Source organism: Thunnus thynnus, chromosome 24 (assembly GCF_963924715.1).
Source record: "Thunnus thynnus chromosome 24, fThuThy2.1, whole genome shotgun sequence".
In the NCBI taxonomy this organism is placed as follows: Eukaryota; Metazoa; Chordata; class Actinopteri; order Scombriformes; family Scombridae; genus Thunnus; species Thunnus thynnus.
This window is the reverse complement of record NC_089540.1, coordinates 13,572,914-13,590,086: the sequence shown is the minus strand read 5'-3', so window position 1 is coordinate 13,590,086 and position 17,173 is coordinate 13,572,914. Positions and strand designations below refer to the sequence as shown.

Sequence of the window (17,173 nt, the reverse complement as noted above, 5' to 3'; positions counted from 1 at the left end):
ACTGAGTCATATAAATGAATGTGGGTTTTAATTTTAGGGAGATAAAACCCTCCCTCAATAACCCGAAACCCTCAATAACTTTCCCGTCCTTATTAGTTTTTCTTTATTTACCTCAAATCCAAATACTTTCAAAAGAAATCCTGCTTAAAGCACACTTGCTGAGTGTGTCTACAAAACAAAACACACAGTCACAAACTGAATTTATTATCATTTTAATAGCTTTACCCGTTAATCACTAGGCAGTCTAAAATCATGTCCTCCCTAGCGTTGAACATTTAATGCAAACATGTACTACATTTCATCTTTAATACTGTGTTTTAAAAGCCATGTGTATTCAAAGCCTACAGTATAGCATGAGGCGCAACAGTAGTCTGCAAGCTAGGACATGAAAACACACCTAAAAACACCAAATATGTTGAAGGCTTTTTCAACACATACAGTACAAAACACTGATTACAGAGCAAATTTGTCACAATTAGTATAGCAATGTCACTGACACTCGTCTACTGGATATCTATGAGGAGAAAAGGAGTCTTATCTTTACCAAAAATTAATCTGCAGTTACATCCTACGCAGCAAGCTGGATTCTATCATTTAATCCATTTTGGTGGTTAAGATTTCAAATGTCACTGTCATCAAGTGAACTAGAGACACATACACACAGAAAGATAATATATAGCTTACTCAGATGTTCTTTGTTCCCATGTACTTTACAGTTTGTTTTTTTTTTGTTGTTGTTATTGTTTTGTTTTATTTTGTGCCACACTATATCTGGGCCATGTCGGGGAGCTCCAGCTCCAGCTCTCTGAGGTACTGGCTGCAGTTAGGGTCGCCCCTCACAGTGGGGGCTGATGGGATAGGTCGGCCGGTGTGAGGGTGGACGCACCAGCACTCGCCCCTCTGACCGTGGAGAGACATCTTGCACTGAAACACAAAATTGTTGTTGTAGATTATTTTTGCACGTTTCCGTGTAACTTTAGGTTGTTTTGAGACATCTAATCATGCATGTGCATGTAGTGCTTGTGCACAAATATACAGCACAAGTGTGTAATTATCAGTATTTTTAATATCATATTATAATAAATGTAAATATAATTACTATGTTTCAGAGGTTTTTGCAGATATTAATATTTTTCTGACATTATCAGGGAAATATAGTCATAGCTACATGAACATATAGTGTGTTAAGAGAGAAAAACATATGAATCAAAGGTGTCACTCTAAAAGTATAACATATTTCTGTATACATTGGTTATTGTGATGATTTACTCACCTTCTCCTCTAAATTCTTAGGCCATTTATCATATTATTATTATTTATTAGCATATAATCATGTGGCTACTATTCTGTTTCCCAATGGAGTAGTAGGAACTGCCAGGAGTTACCTGTTTGAGGTTATACTGCCCCCTCTTGTCACAGTTGGGGATGTGCAGGGCGTACAGGTCTTCCAGGGGACCTCGGTTATCTCTGAAGGGCATCTTGGATATCCGCTCTAGGACCTGGTCCAGCTCCTGCTGACACTGAGTCTTGAACACAGTGAAAACAAACAACACAAGTCAGCCCGTATAAGCGGCAGCTGGGTGTGTTAGAGCCACCAGGTTTCTGTGACAGACGGGTAAAATGTGCTCGGCCTGCGGCGAAAAATGTTCTGCACAAATTGTTCTATTTATTCCAACTTTTGTGCAAAGAAATAAGAGGTTTTTTTTCATTTGTTTTTTTGTTTGTTTGATTACAAATCAGAAAACTGGTCTTTTACATCTCCTTTTTGTTTATATTTTGGAAAAATTTGATTAAAAAATGCTCAGAAATGAATCCGCAAACCAGAAAACTATTCCCGAGATGTGTTTGTAAGGCAATCAGCACATTTTTGACTCGCTACATAAAATTTCACATAAAATACACACACATAAACACACACACCCCCACACACATACACACACACACACACATTCACAATAAATTTAAGGGGCTTTCTGTAATGGGCAAATGAATCATGTTTTCTTGCCAGTAATGAATAACAACTCTTGCCAGTGACCTCAGGTTTACCTCACAATTCAATGAAGCCAAAGTCTTGTTGAGACAGTTATAAAGTTTCTGGTAGAGCTATAACCTTTAAATGATTTTAATGGCGGATGGAAAATACCACGATGCCGGTTAGAAATGACCGGAGTTCACCTGTGAGTCCAAGCTCCAGGATGTAGAGCTGGTCAGGTGTATTTAAAGTCAGAAAATATCTTTTGATTGAAGTGGAAATAGAAAAAAAAGCCTTTTCTTTGTTCTGTAATCCATTTGAAACAGTTATTTGGTTAATAATAGATTTCCTTCTCGGCCTTTGAAATAATTCCTAAAGTGCACGACTATTATTTATAACTGCAACTAATGATTATTTTCATTATCAATCAATCTGTAGATCATTTTCTTGATTAATCGCTCAGTTGCTTGGTCCATAAAATGTCAGAAATTTGGGAAAAATGTCTTGTTTTGTCCACAACCCAAAGTTATTCAGTCATATATATATATATTCTGTCATATAGGATGAAAAAAACTGAAAATATTCACATTTATGAAGCTGGAATCAGAGAATTTGGACTTTTTTTCTTAAAAAATGACTCAAAACAATGAATCGATTATGAAAATAGTTGGCAATTACTTTAATCGTTTGCAAATCACCAATTAGTTGCAGCTCTACTATTATTTACCAATAGGTTCAAGCATTAACTGTACTTTGAATGATCCTCAAATATGGCAATAAAACACTTTTCAGTGCATCATCCAAACATGAACAGCTGCTGAACCAGAGGGAGGCGGCACTGCGCTCCTTTTTTTCCTTCCTCTGCAGTCTTAGCAGCTGATTCTCTACACTGACCAGGACTGAGGGAGGTTTACAGAGGACCTGCTATTTACACTCTCTTATCTTCAGTTATTTGCTGGTTGCTGACTGGCATCATTATGCCATGTAATGCAGAGCATCATGGACTTTTTTTTTTGGATGGATTAAAAATATCTCCAGTCATCTACAGGCCTTTGTGTTTAATTCCAAACTGCTGCTCATATCTTATATGATTTGAGCTGATTGATCCTGTCTGTTCTGTGCTTTAAACCACTTCTAACAACAATACAAGCCCACTCAGCCCTGCACCCCCTGCACTGATGTTTCCTCTTTGATGTGTACTTCCAGCCACATGTGACTTTACACACAGAAGACTGATCTCAATCAGTGAGGTAAACAGATTTATAGATCTATAGTAAGTTTAGTTTATATGAATCACAACTAATCAGAGTAAAATAATCAACAGAAACAGAAAAGGTGGGATTGGTGCATAAAAGAGTCTTTGGTTACTCGCACTTAACTGACATTTTTCTACTAAAACTACTGACAAATTCCTTACAATTAACAATAACGACATTGGAGTTGTTGCTGCAGTGCCACAGGATGTGATTTTGTACTACATACAGTATCCATTTATTGTCTTTTCTTGATCAAGCTAATTAGAAAACATCATCTGTGTCACACATGAAGGGAAATGTAACAGCTGGTGTGAAAATTTGTGATTATGGCACATAAAAGAGGCTAAATTCAGGCATAATTGACACATAATTAGACATTCTCCCTTCTTGATTTCTCTTTTTTTATATTCTGAGGCTTAAACAGGTGCCAGGTGCAAATCCCAGAGTTACATATACAACAGTTGCGATCCTCAGCCTCACCTGTTTAGGCCGTGTGGGTTTCACCTCTTCCACCTTGTTGGTCTTCATCTTAGTCTTCATCTCCTGCCGGTGCTGGCGCACAGCGCTCTCTTTGGGTCCCAGCCAGGTGGTCTCTTTACTGGGCTTCCGGATGGCCGGGATGTCACTCACACCCTGCTCAGGCAGCAGCTCCACAGCCTCACCTGCGGTCGAAGAGATGACATCAAATCCATGAAATTACTTCACAGATTATGATTCTTTATTAACAGCATGTTCTGATTATGTTTCATGTAATAGAAGGGAGAAGTCGGTATTCTTAAAACAGGTTTGTTTCACAACAAAATCTGTTGTATTTCAAAATCAAGAATGCAATGCAGCAACGGTAATAAATCTAGCAGGAAAAAGCTTCAGTGTCTTGCTCAAGGACACTTTGATGGACATGCAGTATTGCCTGCTGAAAGCATTTAACCTCTGACTTCTCTCTACGCACTAAGCTGCTCTGTTGCCCTCCTGCAGTCATTTTGGTAATAGATTGGGCCTTTTTTTTTTTTTTTTTTTTGAGGCTGGAAGTGGAGTGAAATAAGCTCAGAGTTGCACCGATCATTTTTCAGAGTGACAAAGTTAGTGACCTGGTCTGCTAAAAATGTTTCTTTGGAAATGGACGGATGGACTTCCAGCAGCTGCAGAGGTGACGCTGACCCTGCAGTCAGTTTCATAAAATGAGAACTTCTGCTCCTTTTTGATGGAGTGGAGAGAAATACGAGATGTTTCATACTTTAACAAGCAGATGACCCTTCTGATAATAATTATGGTCCATGTCACGAATATTTGATGCCTGTACATTGTTAAAGTGTCTTTTAGCAAGGGGGTGTCCTCAGCTGGGTCTGACAACATAAACTTCCTTCCTTTAGTGAAAAGTTTTAGCTTTACTTTAAGTATTGCATGATTTTTAAATGACATATTTTCAATTTTATTTATTCCCTCATTTATTTTTTCCTGGAGAAAAGAGGCCTTGGGAGGTAGGAGAGATGGACATGAGACGGTATGAACTAGTGGGAAATTAATAGTTTTCTGAATTTGCACAATGTTCTGACGTCAAAATAGCCGACTTGGGAAGGGTCATCAGCTGATTTGGCTCACCTGGGCCCTCCAGGACATAAAAGCTGGCCCAGGAGCTCAACTCTTTCCTCAGCTGGCTTCTCTTTCTTTTCATTTTGGCACAGTTCAAGGCCTCCACAGCACATATCTGACACATCAGTGCTTTGCTGACATCGCTAATTTCCACCCCCTGTTGTTTATTTGATTTAGATTTTGCTCACATTTTTTGTACATTTCTTGTGTTTGTGACATTTTTCCACGTTGTCACAACTGACATTTTCACTAAAGATAATGTTGGGGGAGGGAAATAAATAGCTATAAGTGTCCAAACCACTGTTAAAATGCTCTGAAATGCCTCGGCACAATCAATGACTCACTAGAATCCTTTCCTTTCTCATAGAGCGAAGCAACCACATGCAGCTCCGTTAACAAGCTTGCGGGCTGGGAAAAGTTGGCCACTGCTGAACTTTAGTCACAGTCAGATTTCCATGGTTGCTTTTTTTCCCTGCTAATGTGATTCAATTTCATGAGCAGATGTTAGGAGCGGTGATAAATGGGCACAACATTGATATCATCGGACATTCAAAGTTTTCCATTTTTCTTCTACTTGGAAGTATCATCTGTGTGTTAATATATCTAATAATGGATCTAAGTGGACTCAAACTATCACCTCTGATCATCTGGTGCATTATAGTCACAGCTGAAAATCAGTTTTTTTGATCTGAAATGAAGAGTGTGAACTGTGAAGTGTGGGGGAAAATGACCCAAATTTGGGGGTCTGTGGTCTCAAACTAAATGGCACTCACTAGCTAGCTATAAACTCATTAAAAGGATGTTAAATACAGAAGTAAAGTGGCCAAAAAGTTCCACAATTTCACAGTTAAAAAACCCCCTCCATAGATTACAATTAAGCCTCTCACATTCCCTACGGTTGGTCAGAACCAAATGATACAACAACAAGTCTTTAACCCTCATCTTACCAACATATTTAACATACAAGGACCATACCGACTGGGGTCCCTGAGGACCCCAAGAATAAACTACTGTAAGAAACAACCATCATAGCAAAATGTTATTTGTTAACTTATATGTCAACTGAAAGAAAAAAACATTATTACTATTTTAGGAAAGTTACAGTTCATTTGCATATTTATCCCAAGTACAATCTTTCCACAAAGCCTTCAAAATGATTGACAGAGTACCCCGACCCCCCAAAACAATGATATGAAGTCATTAGGAAGAAACTGATTGACAAAGTTGTAAAAAATTGGGATGATAGAATAAAGCACCTGTGAGATATGACAGAAAGTATACCAATGGGGTCTGCGGGTACCCCAGTCGGTAGGATCTAAAAAAGCAAGCTAGTTCATCATTCAAATCTAGCTGTTCTGTGAATTTAAATCTATGGGAATCACATTTTAACAACGGGGAATCAAATTTACTCAAGAAGAAAACTCCCTCCAGCTCTTCTGTTTCTGCACTGAAACCATGTCAAATAGCCGAGTCCCTGTGGCCATCCACTGATTCCTCCAGGCGGTTTTCATTGACTTTGACCGTCTCTCCTCTCTCCTTCGAGTCTTGTTAAACATCAACCTAAAAAAAAAAAAAAAAACCCTCTCTTCAAACAGATGGAGCAAACAATGTGAGAGGCCATCAGGTCCAACCCAACATGTTGTTTCTGACAACAGAGCATACTTCGGGGTTGAGGGTTGACAGGGAGGGAGTGGAAGAAGAGTGTCATTCCAAACCAGCTGATTTTAGGCGAAAAAAATGTTACATGATGCAAATACGTCAGAGAAGCAACTTGATCACAGCTCAGCTCAGTTCAGTTTGTAAAAACAATGTGTCAAATAGTGAATATACATTGATATCCCCTTTCCTCTTGCTCTGTCTGAGAGCACCAGAAGAAGACAAAAGTTTCTTTTCAGTGACTTTTTCATTTTGAGGGTGTATTTTACCTATGCAGGAAAGAAGGGAAATAAGCACAGACAGTGGGGAAGGTCAAATAGCTGGCCAGTAAGAGGATAGTTCACAGTTATGCAAGGGCCAAGCTGTAACGTGCAGTTACTGGTGGTGGTGGTGGACTGGAGAAGCATTCTCTGCGCTCTGCAAGAGGTAAATTTGACATCCGGTTGTAGAATATGATTACAAAAGGCCTAAGAGAGAACGGGAGAAAGGAAATTCCAAACGAAGCAAAAACAAGGTGCTGGCGCCTTTTGCCATCAGATAGAACTGGTGTTGTTGGACTTCAGTTTCCCCTATGACGCTCCACCGCGCTCTCTCTGGCTTTACTTTGAAGACCGAGTTTCTTCGTAAAAAAAAGGGCAAAAGTCAACTGAAATCAGGTGTGTGCTCGCATGTGTGTGTGTGTGTGTGTGCGCGGATAAACACACAACACACTCAGGAATACTGGCGGCTGGGGTGCCTTTTGTTTTGCTGCCTTACATAATCCCCACAGTATCCAAGTGCAAAGCCATCACTCCCTCTCTTCTGAGGAAACCTGAGATGTTCGCGCAAACACACAGTCTGGGACGCACACATGAGCACACAATTTAAGGAGCGAAAGCAACAATCTCCCTCTCGAATGTACATGCACACACACACACAAACACAGAGGGTCAGGACCCCACTTTTAGAGGGACACTAGGCCTCTGCAGTACAAGCCGTTCCACAGCGGTGGGCTGGGGATCAGCAGTATCAACAGAGCAGCAGGCCTACTGTCCAGTCTACTGCTTGAATTAATCCTCAGACAATGGCCCGAGAGGCTTCCTTTCTATATCTGATCCATGTCGAATTCCCAGATGGCACGTAGGTCAGAAGTGTCATGTCTGATTGTCAAGATTCTGGTCAACTGAGCAAATGTCAGACTTGGCTGGATCACGAGTAGAATGGAAAGGTTGGAAAAGGGAGAGATCCGAGCACACCAACATTCTCGCTCCATCACATTTCCGTAGATACAAATAGTCCCTTGTGTTATTTTCGGATAAACTCACCGGTGTCTTATGTTTCTGCAGTTATGAAGGGAAGTTGACTGGTTGTCTCAGCTTGGCTTATCAAAGTTAGCGGATGTCAGTGGCTGCACTCACATTACAGGCCTTAATGATTAAATCAGATTTTTCAGTTATTTTGTTGATGGTTCACATTCATGGTTTTTAGTGACGTGTGTGCGGTTCCAGTATGAGCGCCGTTGAGGTCCTAAATTGTGAGACGTTAAAAAAAAAAAAAAACACATAAATTCCAATCTGACTGTTCTGACAGCCGTCGCATAGCCAGAGATCAGATATGAATCAGATCTAGCACCGTATATGCAAGTGGCCCGGATCTGATATGAAAAAATCAGATTTGGTTTGTTCACACTTATGTGAAAAAATCTGATCTGATTCACTTGGAGGCAAAAAATTGGATTTGGGCCACTTCAGCGTGTAATGTGAATGTAGCCAAAGAGATTAAGAAGCAGCTTCTCTCCAAATTTAAGAAATCTACTTCCAGAACTTCAAGTATCACCATGAAATGCAACATTTGCAGTTTCAGTGTAGCGCTGACTTTCATTTGAATTATAAAAATTACACCCTATTTTGTTACACGTTATGCTATGATTGGCTACTTGTGTTGCCATCACGGAAGTCAGTAAAAAAGTTTTTTTATGCATTGCTGCACAAAATAGCGTGTTTAAAATTCAAATGAAGTCAGTGGCTGACTTGTGGTTTGTGTGTTTCAACCGTAAATGATGAATATACAGTATGGTAAGCCTTATGTTACAGTTGAAGCAACCTTTTACCAAATATATTGTACATTTAAACAAGAAGTACATCAGAAACTTGACAGATTTATGTTGTTTTATGAACATATACATTAAAGTGTGTATGTCTATCATTGTAGAAAGAAGTTTTACAGTTCATGTGCCAATTTGAGGTACAGATCAACACTCAAGAAACCTTCAAACTGTATACAAAGACATTAGTTTTAGTCTGACTCTGGATAAACAAGGAATATTCCTGCAAAATGAATTATCCAAAGGTTCATCTTCTCTCATTATGGCTCTTAACGCAGCTCTAAGGTGCGAAATAAGTCATGTGCCACTTCGGAAGTTGATGAAAGGTCCTGAATCAGAGTAACTGCAGTCCATCATCCATTACAATGTCAAGTGGGACTGTTTTCCTAGAAACACAAACTCAGCAGAGTGCAGATGTGTTTACCTTTCAGGCTTTCTGGCCCACAACAGTCATCTAAAAGCAAGGTTTGGACAGGTTCTGGCACGTATGTACGCACCGCGGCATCCAAGGCCAGGCATCTCGCTCACTACCGACACCGCTGGCTGAACTCTGCTGCGATTGTGCGGGACCTAAACTAGGACATGAACTGAGGCAAGCTGGAACACAGTGAACTTGTCGGGCATCACATGCAGCTACAGCTGGCAATCATTCATAACCTCTGGGGGATATATGATGGATGTGAGCAAGCCTCTTGAGTTATTGACCAATGTTTTATTATAGCAGTGACATGTCGGTCTCTAGGTGAAAACCCTGTACATCCAAAATGTCGCCTTTTTTTAGGAGTTAAGAAACAAAGCATGATACTGTATCTCTAATCCTATTTTATCCTTCCGCTAAAGTTAGACCAGGAAAGTTCAAACTGATTTTATGTGATATTTACCTGACGACAACAAAACAACCTGTGCATTAGATCAGCAATGAACATTTTCCACTACTTCCCCCCCTTCAAGAAACCAAAAGGTACTGGGAAGGAAGGGATTTGCATTACAGCTTAACCAACAGTATTCAACTTTCAGTTCCTCTAGAATAAAAAGTATAATTCCACAGCAGACTTTTTAAAACCACTGAATAAGAAGTTGTTCATCATAAATTTGGGTTTTATTGTTGTCCTTTTTAACACATTAACACAGTAACAAAGAAAGTCTGTCCTACTGTCAAATATTCACATTTATAATGTGAGCAGCTAATGAAGAACACTCACTTGCACAACTGCTCTGACAGCCTAATAGGGTCGGAAATTATGCATATTAGAAAAGTTTGCATGCTGTAGATGCTGCACATTCATCGATGTGTGCTGCAAACATTTATGTTAACTTGTAAATGTGTTAATAGCCAGTCATTAACCCAGTTAAAGCTTATTATTTAAAGCTAGATGTGTGCATTTTTTGCTCTATTAATCCGCAAGAAAATGAAACTGTGGTTAAACTCTTTTTGTAATTAGCAGCTTTAAGAGGATTCATTTACAAAAACTATTAAATAAAGTGTTGATTTTTTTTGTTCTCGAGTTTCATGGAGTGTTTTGTTGCTGTTGTTTGTTCGGGAGGAATCTCAACCACATCAGCAGAGGAAGAAACTGGTCAATATTGGACTTTTATTAAAGTCAAATGGCAGAGAGAGAATCTCAAGCTTCTGTAATGTCACGTACATCAGAGTAAAATGGAAAATGGAAAATGTGGACGAGGTATTATATTGCAAGGGGAACTGTTTTGCCTCCACCCACATCTCTCTCATCAGCGTTGTTAGATCAAGAGGGGGAAGACAAGGGGAAAATGAATTAATTAGTCTGCAAACATGCACTTTTGGAGATGCCAAATGATATCCAATAACGCATCCAGCCACTGATATCACTCTGCAAGTTACTGCAGCCCACTAACTAACAAATTCAAGTGGAAATTTATAGGATGGAGGGATGGAGGGACCCTCTCCCCTGCAACACCTGCGCCTACGCCCCCTTCCCCTCCAGTGTCAGTAGCATATCAGACAGTGTTTGTATTGTCTTAAATCACCCTTGACCAAAAAGGAGGGTGGGAAGTTATTCTGGTTCTCAATACAAGCACGAGGAGATTCTTGGCACGGGTACACATGAAGTTGATGCCTGGGGGGGAGATGGCACAAATACCCCTGTTTTTGGAGAAGCCTGGGGTGGGGGGGGATTATCTCAGAGCTATTTCAGTCCTGCGGGCTCCGTCTGGTTGCCCCCGCAGGTACACAGGAATGCCCCTTGTTAGCTAACAATGTTATTTCAGATGGCACAGGAGGTTTTGTTCCCCTATTCTTTCCACCTCATTTTTCCTCTCCATAACGAACTTTACAACAGTATTGATACAGAAGACTTCTCATGGTTTGTACGCTCAAAGCTGCCAAATTCAGACTGAAGACCTGACTGCAAAGTTAAGAAAGTTCTATGTAAGTCTGGGGAAAATCAACACCAAAGCAAACGGTTGCTTTGTAGATTAATATCCAGTTAACAGTATCCAATTACAATGGCGTTCATGTGACATTTAAGCAAGCAACCGGGGTCTGTTCGAGCTTTGTTAATCAACTTGTTCTTCGTTGAGGTCATATATGGTATGAACCCAGTCAAAACAACCAACCGCCCATCCAATCTGATTAAAGGAACCTTTATTTGGATCCAGGTTTCTGTGGGAACAGAATATCAAGTGATAGTGTGCATAAACAGAGAGGGTAGTGGGAAACTTGTGGGTGTTAGTTTTAGGGGGATATTTCAGCTCAAAATTAATGGAATATGAAATATAATTGTTATTTGTAAAATGATGCAATTGTAATAAAAACATACTTTTATCATAAAAAAATCTTTTAATCAGCTCTTGGGGTTATACCTAACCAACTTGTTGATTGCTTGTGGGGCTGAAATGTTTATTAGCGAACAATTCTAAGATATAGAATCTCATTTCAACTTCCCGTTTTCAGCACATCACAAAGAAATACCCTCTCAGATAAAAGATATTTTATTAACCTTCCTGTTCTCAAAGTGCCAATGAATCCATCTCATAATGCCCTATATTCCATATTTCACGGAAACTTGCAGATAAACGCCTGTATATACATATATACACATACAAAGAAAAGGACTTATGTGCAAATGTCTGAGACATTTTGAAACAAACACCAAATACGGCTCGACGATGTCGTCCCTCACATGGTCTGATGTTTTTACACCGCTTGAGGGTACAATACTTAAGACTTAAACGCTATCTATAGTCATCTATCTTAACATACGCACGTTATTCAAGATACTTCTGGCACAGACTTAAGTCAAAGTTTTGCTTCAAGTTCAGTGGCTTGACTGCAAATGCAAATGTGATGCCTTCAGGTTATATGTATGAAAACATATTCTCTCACAACGAAACACATGCAGGCAATCACTCATGCAGCACACGCAAACAAACAGATCGGGAAACGCTAAAGGTACAATGGGGTGGAGGAGGGGTGGGGGGGGGAAATCTGAGCACACAGGATTCTGTTTTGGTCTTATTCAACTTAACCGAGTGCAATTTCATACTCTCATGTTTTCAACTCAGACATGCATCATTTTAGCCTCATCTGGGAACCGCATGAACATCACAGGCTATTAGCTGAATTCAAACTGTCACAGTAACATCTTCATCTTCTGTAGCTGTGCATCATATTACGTACATGTTTAAACCCACATAATCAAAGCCATGACTTTAAATTCACGTCATTCGGAGAGATATTTTAAACAACGCACTAAATAGGAAGATACACACGAGGAATGCAAGAATCTTACTCACTAAAACTAATATAAAACGTTCTTTCTTTGCACTTTTAGCAAATCAGAATGTGAGTCTGCAGCGCTGATTCAAGACATCCCCGTTTAACAGCTGCTCTCACAGCATCACAAAGTGAATTTTCAGCATGGGCCTGGAAGAAACAACCTGCCGAGCTAAACAAGACATTGCTTCATTTTGAAAATCGTTGCATGAACTCAGGTTGAGTTCATTCCTCAGGTTTGTGGGCAATATCTCTCATTTACTTTACTTAATTAGCGCGTTGCTAATATGCTGTAATTAGGTGCTTCAATAATTCAAAACAGTGAGCAAAAATGCCTGTGGTGTAGACCAGAGAAGAGAGTAAACCAGTACATTTCATCTAATTAGAGTTTCATCGAAAACAGACAAAGAGCTAAACTATTCTTTGCTCCATATTTTTTTATGAGACTTCCTTCAGATTTTGATTTATCTTTTTTAGGTGTTGTCTGTATGACTCAAGCTAATAACACTGCGATATAATTTATATGACAGTGACAGAAATGACCTGATTTTAATAAAGCAAGTGCAGTATTCTTTTTTTTTTTTTACATAGATCCTCTCTCATGCACCTCTCTCTCGCTCTAATCTCTTTTCCCCGCTCCTCTCTCTTACATGATCATCCGAGGGTCAAAGGAATATTAGCTCTGACCTTTGACCTCCTTACTGCTGGTTGCCAATAGTGCTGATTGTGAAGGTTACAAGGATACTGTTGTTGTCATTGTTAGTCGCTCTGGATAACGCCACCAGATCAATTCTTCAAATACAATAAGGGCGATAAAACCTCAAAGGGTTACATGTTAAACTGACAAGGAAGTAATTCTTGTTCTGTTGTTTCATAAATTGATGCGACAACGTTTAGGCTGTGTTATTTGTGTCTGTGCCATTTAATTTGAATAAAAACAGGATGTTGAGGTTTATTATAACATCCAAATAAAGCAGCTGCAATATGTCACCCTTTGATTCTTTTCCAAAGGTGTCAAATCAGCTCAAGAGTCACAAGAAGCCCCCCTTTCCTCAACTCAATACAACCACTTCATTATCATATTATAATCAGATTTTTTTTTCTTTCATTTACAGATTAACTCCTGGGAAAGAGGAGATTCCAAAGAAAGACAGCTTCCAGCAGCCCTTGTGAGCTGATTTCTATCTGGGATTCCATTACTTCCTCTTTTTTATGTGTATCTGAGAAGAATTTATTACAGGAAATCAAGCCTGTGTAGTCTTAAACTGGGCCAAATGAAAGCAGGAGACTGACAGTAACCATCTGTAACACCAATGGCAGCTTTATAATGTCTTTTTACATGAAGTGAATGGCATAAATAGAGGGCAGAGGCGGATGGGCGGCCTATCAGCTCATTTTGAAGCTGATACGGTGGTTTGGCTGTTATATATCTGGAGAAGTGGTTTTGAATTGGATTTCACTTTTGACCCCAAGAAGAAGCAACTTTCCGAGGCCTGTTCACTTTGTCTTGATGAAATATGTTTCTCTTTTTTTATATGTTGACCTTGAGGAAGCTGTGCACCTCACTTAGACCACTGTAACAATCTCTGCCTCTGTCTTTGTCAAGAAATCACTCTTCCATCTGTGGGAAAGCTTTTATCCAAAACAACACTGCATTCAGCCTTTAGAGCCAATTTATAAGCTTTTACTGCTTTTTTCTTTACACATCTTGCTACATCTCAAGACTTTTTAACCTGCAAGCTCAAGCACAGCCCAACCCCAAGCTGAGAAAATTGCCTTCTTACAAGCCTTTACATGATGTGTCCATGTATTTTGTTCCCTTTTTGTTTCCCTCTTACGTAACCCTGCAAGTTATTTCTGGTCGTTTTATGACTTGTCTGTTATTGTTTAGGAGAGGCCTCCATAAATAAATGCTGTGTAAGGGGTTACATAAAGGTGGAATTAAGTCATGATGGTGGCTCTATACCAAATCGCCAATGTGTCATGAAGCACCCTGACAAAAGGTCAAAACCTTTTGTCAGGGTGCTAGAGGGTCCTTACAGAGAACAGTGTTACTCTGATGCCGTCTCCGGTAGTTTCTCTACGTTCCAGGAGTTCAGTGCCAAAATAAACACGTGTCAGTCTGGAGGTAAACTCTGACAAAGCAAGGATTTGGAAATGAGTAGAAATCACACCCCGGCTGGCTCCACTGGACACTCATTGACTGTGTGTTTGCAGTCTTAAAATCAGCCAATTAATGAGGCTGTTTACTTTTCTTCTTCGCTGTGACCTGTCCTTCTTTAAACACAAACCACATGAGCCAAGCTGGCTCCGCTCCACACCAAGCTTCAGACTCATTGTGATCCTCTTGCACATACATCCAGCTCATTTTCCCAGTTAATGTAGTCACTGTCAACACCAGTTTACAGTTACTCCTGGTCAAAGCCTAAAGTCCACTTTTCCAATCAATGCAGCATTCCTCCTGCTGTCTCTCTCTGTTTCTTTCTCTCCACTCCCCTGTGGAAATGTCAACATCAATACTATGATGTTTTCTGTGTCCATCCCACTAAGTACAATTTCTGGGAATTTTGCAAGCCACCACCTCGTTCTCTGTTTCAGTGTTTTAAAGGCAGATTTTAGGGGGGGAAAGACTGGAAGACCAGCTGTTTGGAGCATAGCTGAGGTTAACTTGGGAAGAGTGACTGTTCCTTTTGTTTCTCCCCATGCACACCAGGATGATTCACAACACTTTAAAACAGGTCTATGCAACACAGACTTACACATGAGCGCAATAATACCTCCACATACCTCATGCAACAGGCATGACAATGGTAATTACTGCAAATAATGGTTTTTAAAAAAAATGCACACCTCAAATGCATAAGAAAGGGCATGAGCAACACACCAATTATAAAGCTAAGAAAGTGTTGTCAGTACAATCTTCTAAATTATGTCAATTCTGAAAGTAAAAGCTGATGGCAAAGGCTCCAAAAAGGGTTTATAATAATCCTATAAATGTTAAAAGGATGCAGTGAACACATCAAAGCAAAACGACATGTGATTCTATTAAAATATCTTAGAAATATCATGCAGTAAAGTGCAATAAGGTCACTAGAACTTCACTGTTGAGAAATATTCCCTATATTACAAAGATTTGGGCTCAGCCTTCATGACAATGCACTATTTCTACACTAGTCTTCTGGCTGCAGTCTAGACAGTGTCATTAAAAATTGATAGAAGAAAACCAGGTTTCCAGTAAACTGACTGACCGCTGGTTTGCTCCCGGTGCTCCTGGCTGTAAGTGGTCGTCTCGGTGTCCACTTTGCGCCGGCATTGCCCCTGGCCCTGCACCAGTTGCTCCAGGGGAAGCTCCGAGTCGGGCGTCGGGTAGCAACGCAGACCGGTGGCGCACCTCGGGGTGTACACGCCGCACGCCTCGCCCTCTTGCCGGGCGCACACGGGGCAGCACCCGCAGCCCGGTTCGCGCACTATCTCCGCGCAAGTCTCGGTGAGCTTTGGGCACAGCGCCTGGCGCTCCGCGGTGCAGCCCGGGCAGCGGAACACCATCTCGGCCAGGGAGGCACCGGCGAGAGACGCGGAGAGGATCAGCAAGCTGCAACCCGCGTACGAAAGCATTGTTATAGGCATGAGGTTTTTGGTCATTATCATGGGGCGATGGAAGGCAATCCCAAGTGAAAAAAAGGGGAAGAAATGTGCATGCGAACAGGTGAAGCCGGGGGCTGGGAGGTCTGCTGGGTCCTACAAACCCAGGTTTGCTCTCGGGGCCACACATGGGTGTCAATCGGGGAAAATAGGAAGACATAGGATTTAGCTCAAATGTCATCGTTTAGCTCTCTTAAAACGCTACAGCAAATAACACAGACGACTCCAGAGACGATTAAATAATACTTCTTTCCTTATTGTATCCTCGAATCCTCTTATATGGTCCAGAATGAGTCTAAAAGTTGAGCTGAATTAGTTAAAACTGCATGCATTTGAAGGTCTGAAAATACTGCTGCTTGATTGGATAACATTACCAGCCCCTCTATGATGGACTGTTAATAGTCCACTTTGTGCAGCTGTCCTAGGAGAAAGAGGGGAAAAAAAGAATATATATCCTCCACTCTCCACAAATCAAATTGTGTCAGATGACCATTCTTAGAGATATCTGTAACATGAGGAAAATCACAACATGTATCCAAGAATGGTCAAAATTTCAGACCAGGCTCCTTTTATGTGGTGTTTATTTAAAGATAAAACACCGCAGACAACAACAACAACAACATATTCATCATAAGATATGGTACATTGTGCTGATTCCAAAAGGGGGAAATTAAAGCGTCACTGTTGCTTTTTTCATTTCCCTCTATAATATGTGATCTGCACTCCTGCTCTCTAGCTGACCCTTGACCCATTTGTGGCAACATCATGGGGGGAAAAGAACTTCCTAAGGGCGGTTATAAATTAATTAAGAATTTTATCAACAAAAAAAAGAGAAGTCGATGTGAAACTTGAACTTATGCTCAAAAACAGGGCAGTGAATTGTAATGCCCTTGCTTGAAGAGACTGCATTACTATACATACTGTGGCCTGTTTGTTTCAATCAGCACTGCCTGCCCCAACTCCCAGAATGCCTAAATAAATAAACAAACAAACAAAAGGACTATGTGCAGAGCATTCCTTACATGGAAAGACCTCCCCACTGTGGCTGACATGTCCATTGACACTCAATTAAAAGTCGCCAGCTGCTACCATCTTATATGCCTGTGTACAGTAATGCTACTGTAAACGCACACAGCAATGTTTCCTATCGATCGGTGAGGCCAAGCCTTGAGGTGTCGTGCTTGCCCACCGAACAAGCTCCTATTAACCCCGTCCAGTGC

The 17,173-nt window shown here is 40.4% G+C and overlaps 1 protein-coding gene across 1 annotated transcript; it reads right to left on the bottom strand.

Moving 5' to 3' along the window:
- Positions 1–196: 196 nt before the first annotated feature.
- On the bottom strand, positions 197–16,230 carry igfbp2a (insulin-like growth factor binding protein 2a). Its single transcript, XM_067583669.1, has 4 exons — positions 15,560–16,230; positions 3,709–3,890; positions 1,386–1,526; positions 197–924 (listed from the first exon to the last, which is right to left on the bottom strand). Exons 1-4 carry the CDS (start codon positions 15,957–15,959, stop codon positions 766–768), a joined length of 882 nt encoding a protein of 293 aa, XP_067439770.1. The 5' UTR covers positions 15,960–16,230; the 3' UTR covers positions 197–765.
- Positions 16,231–17,173: the final 943 nt, after the last annotated feature.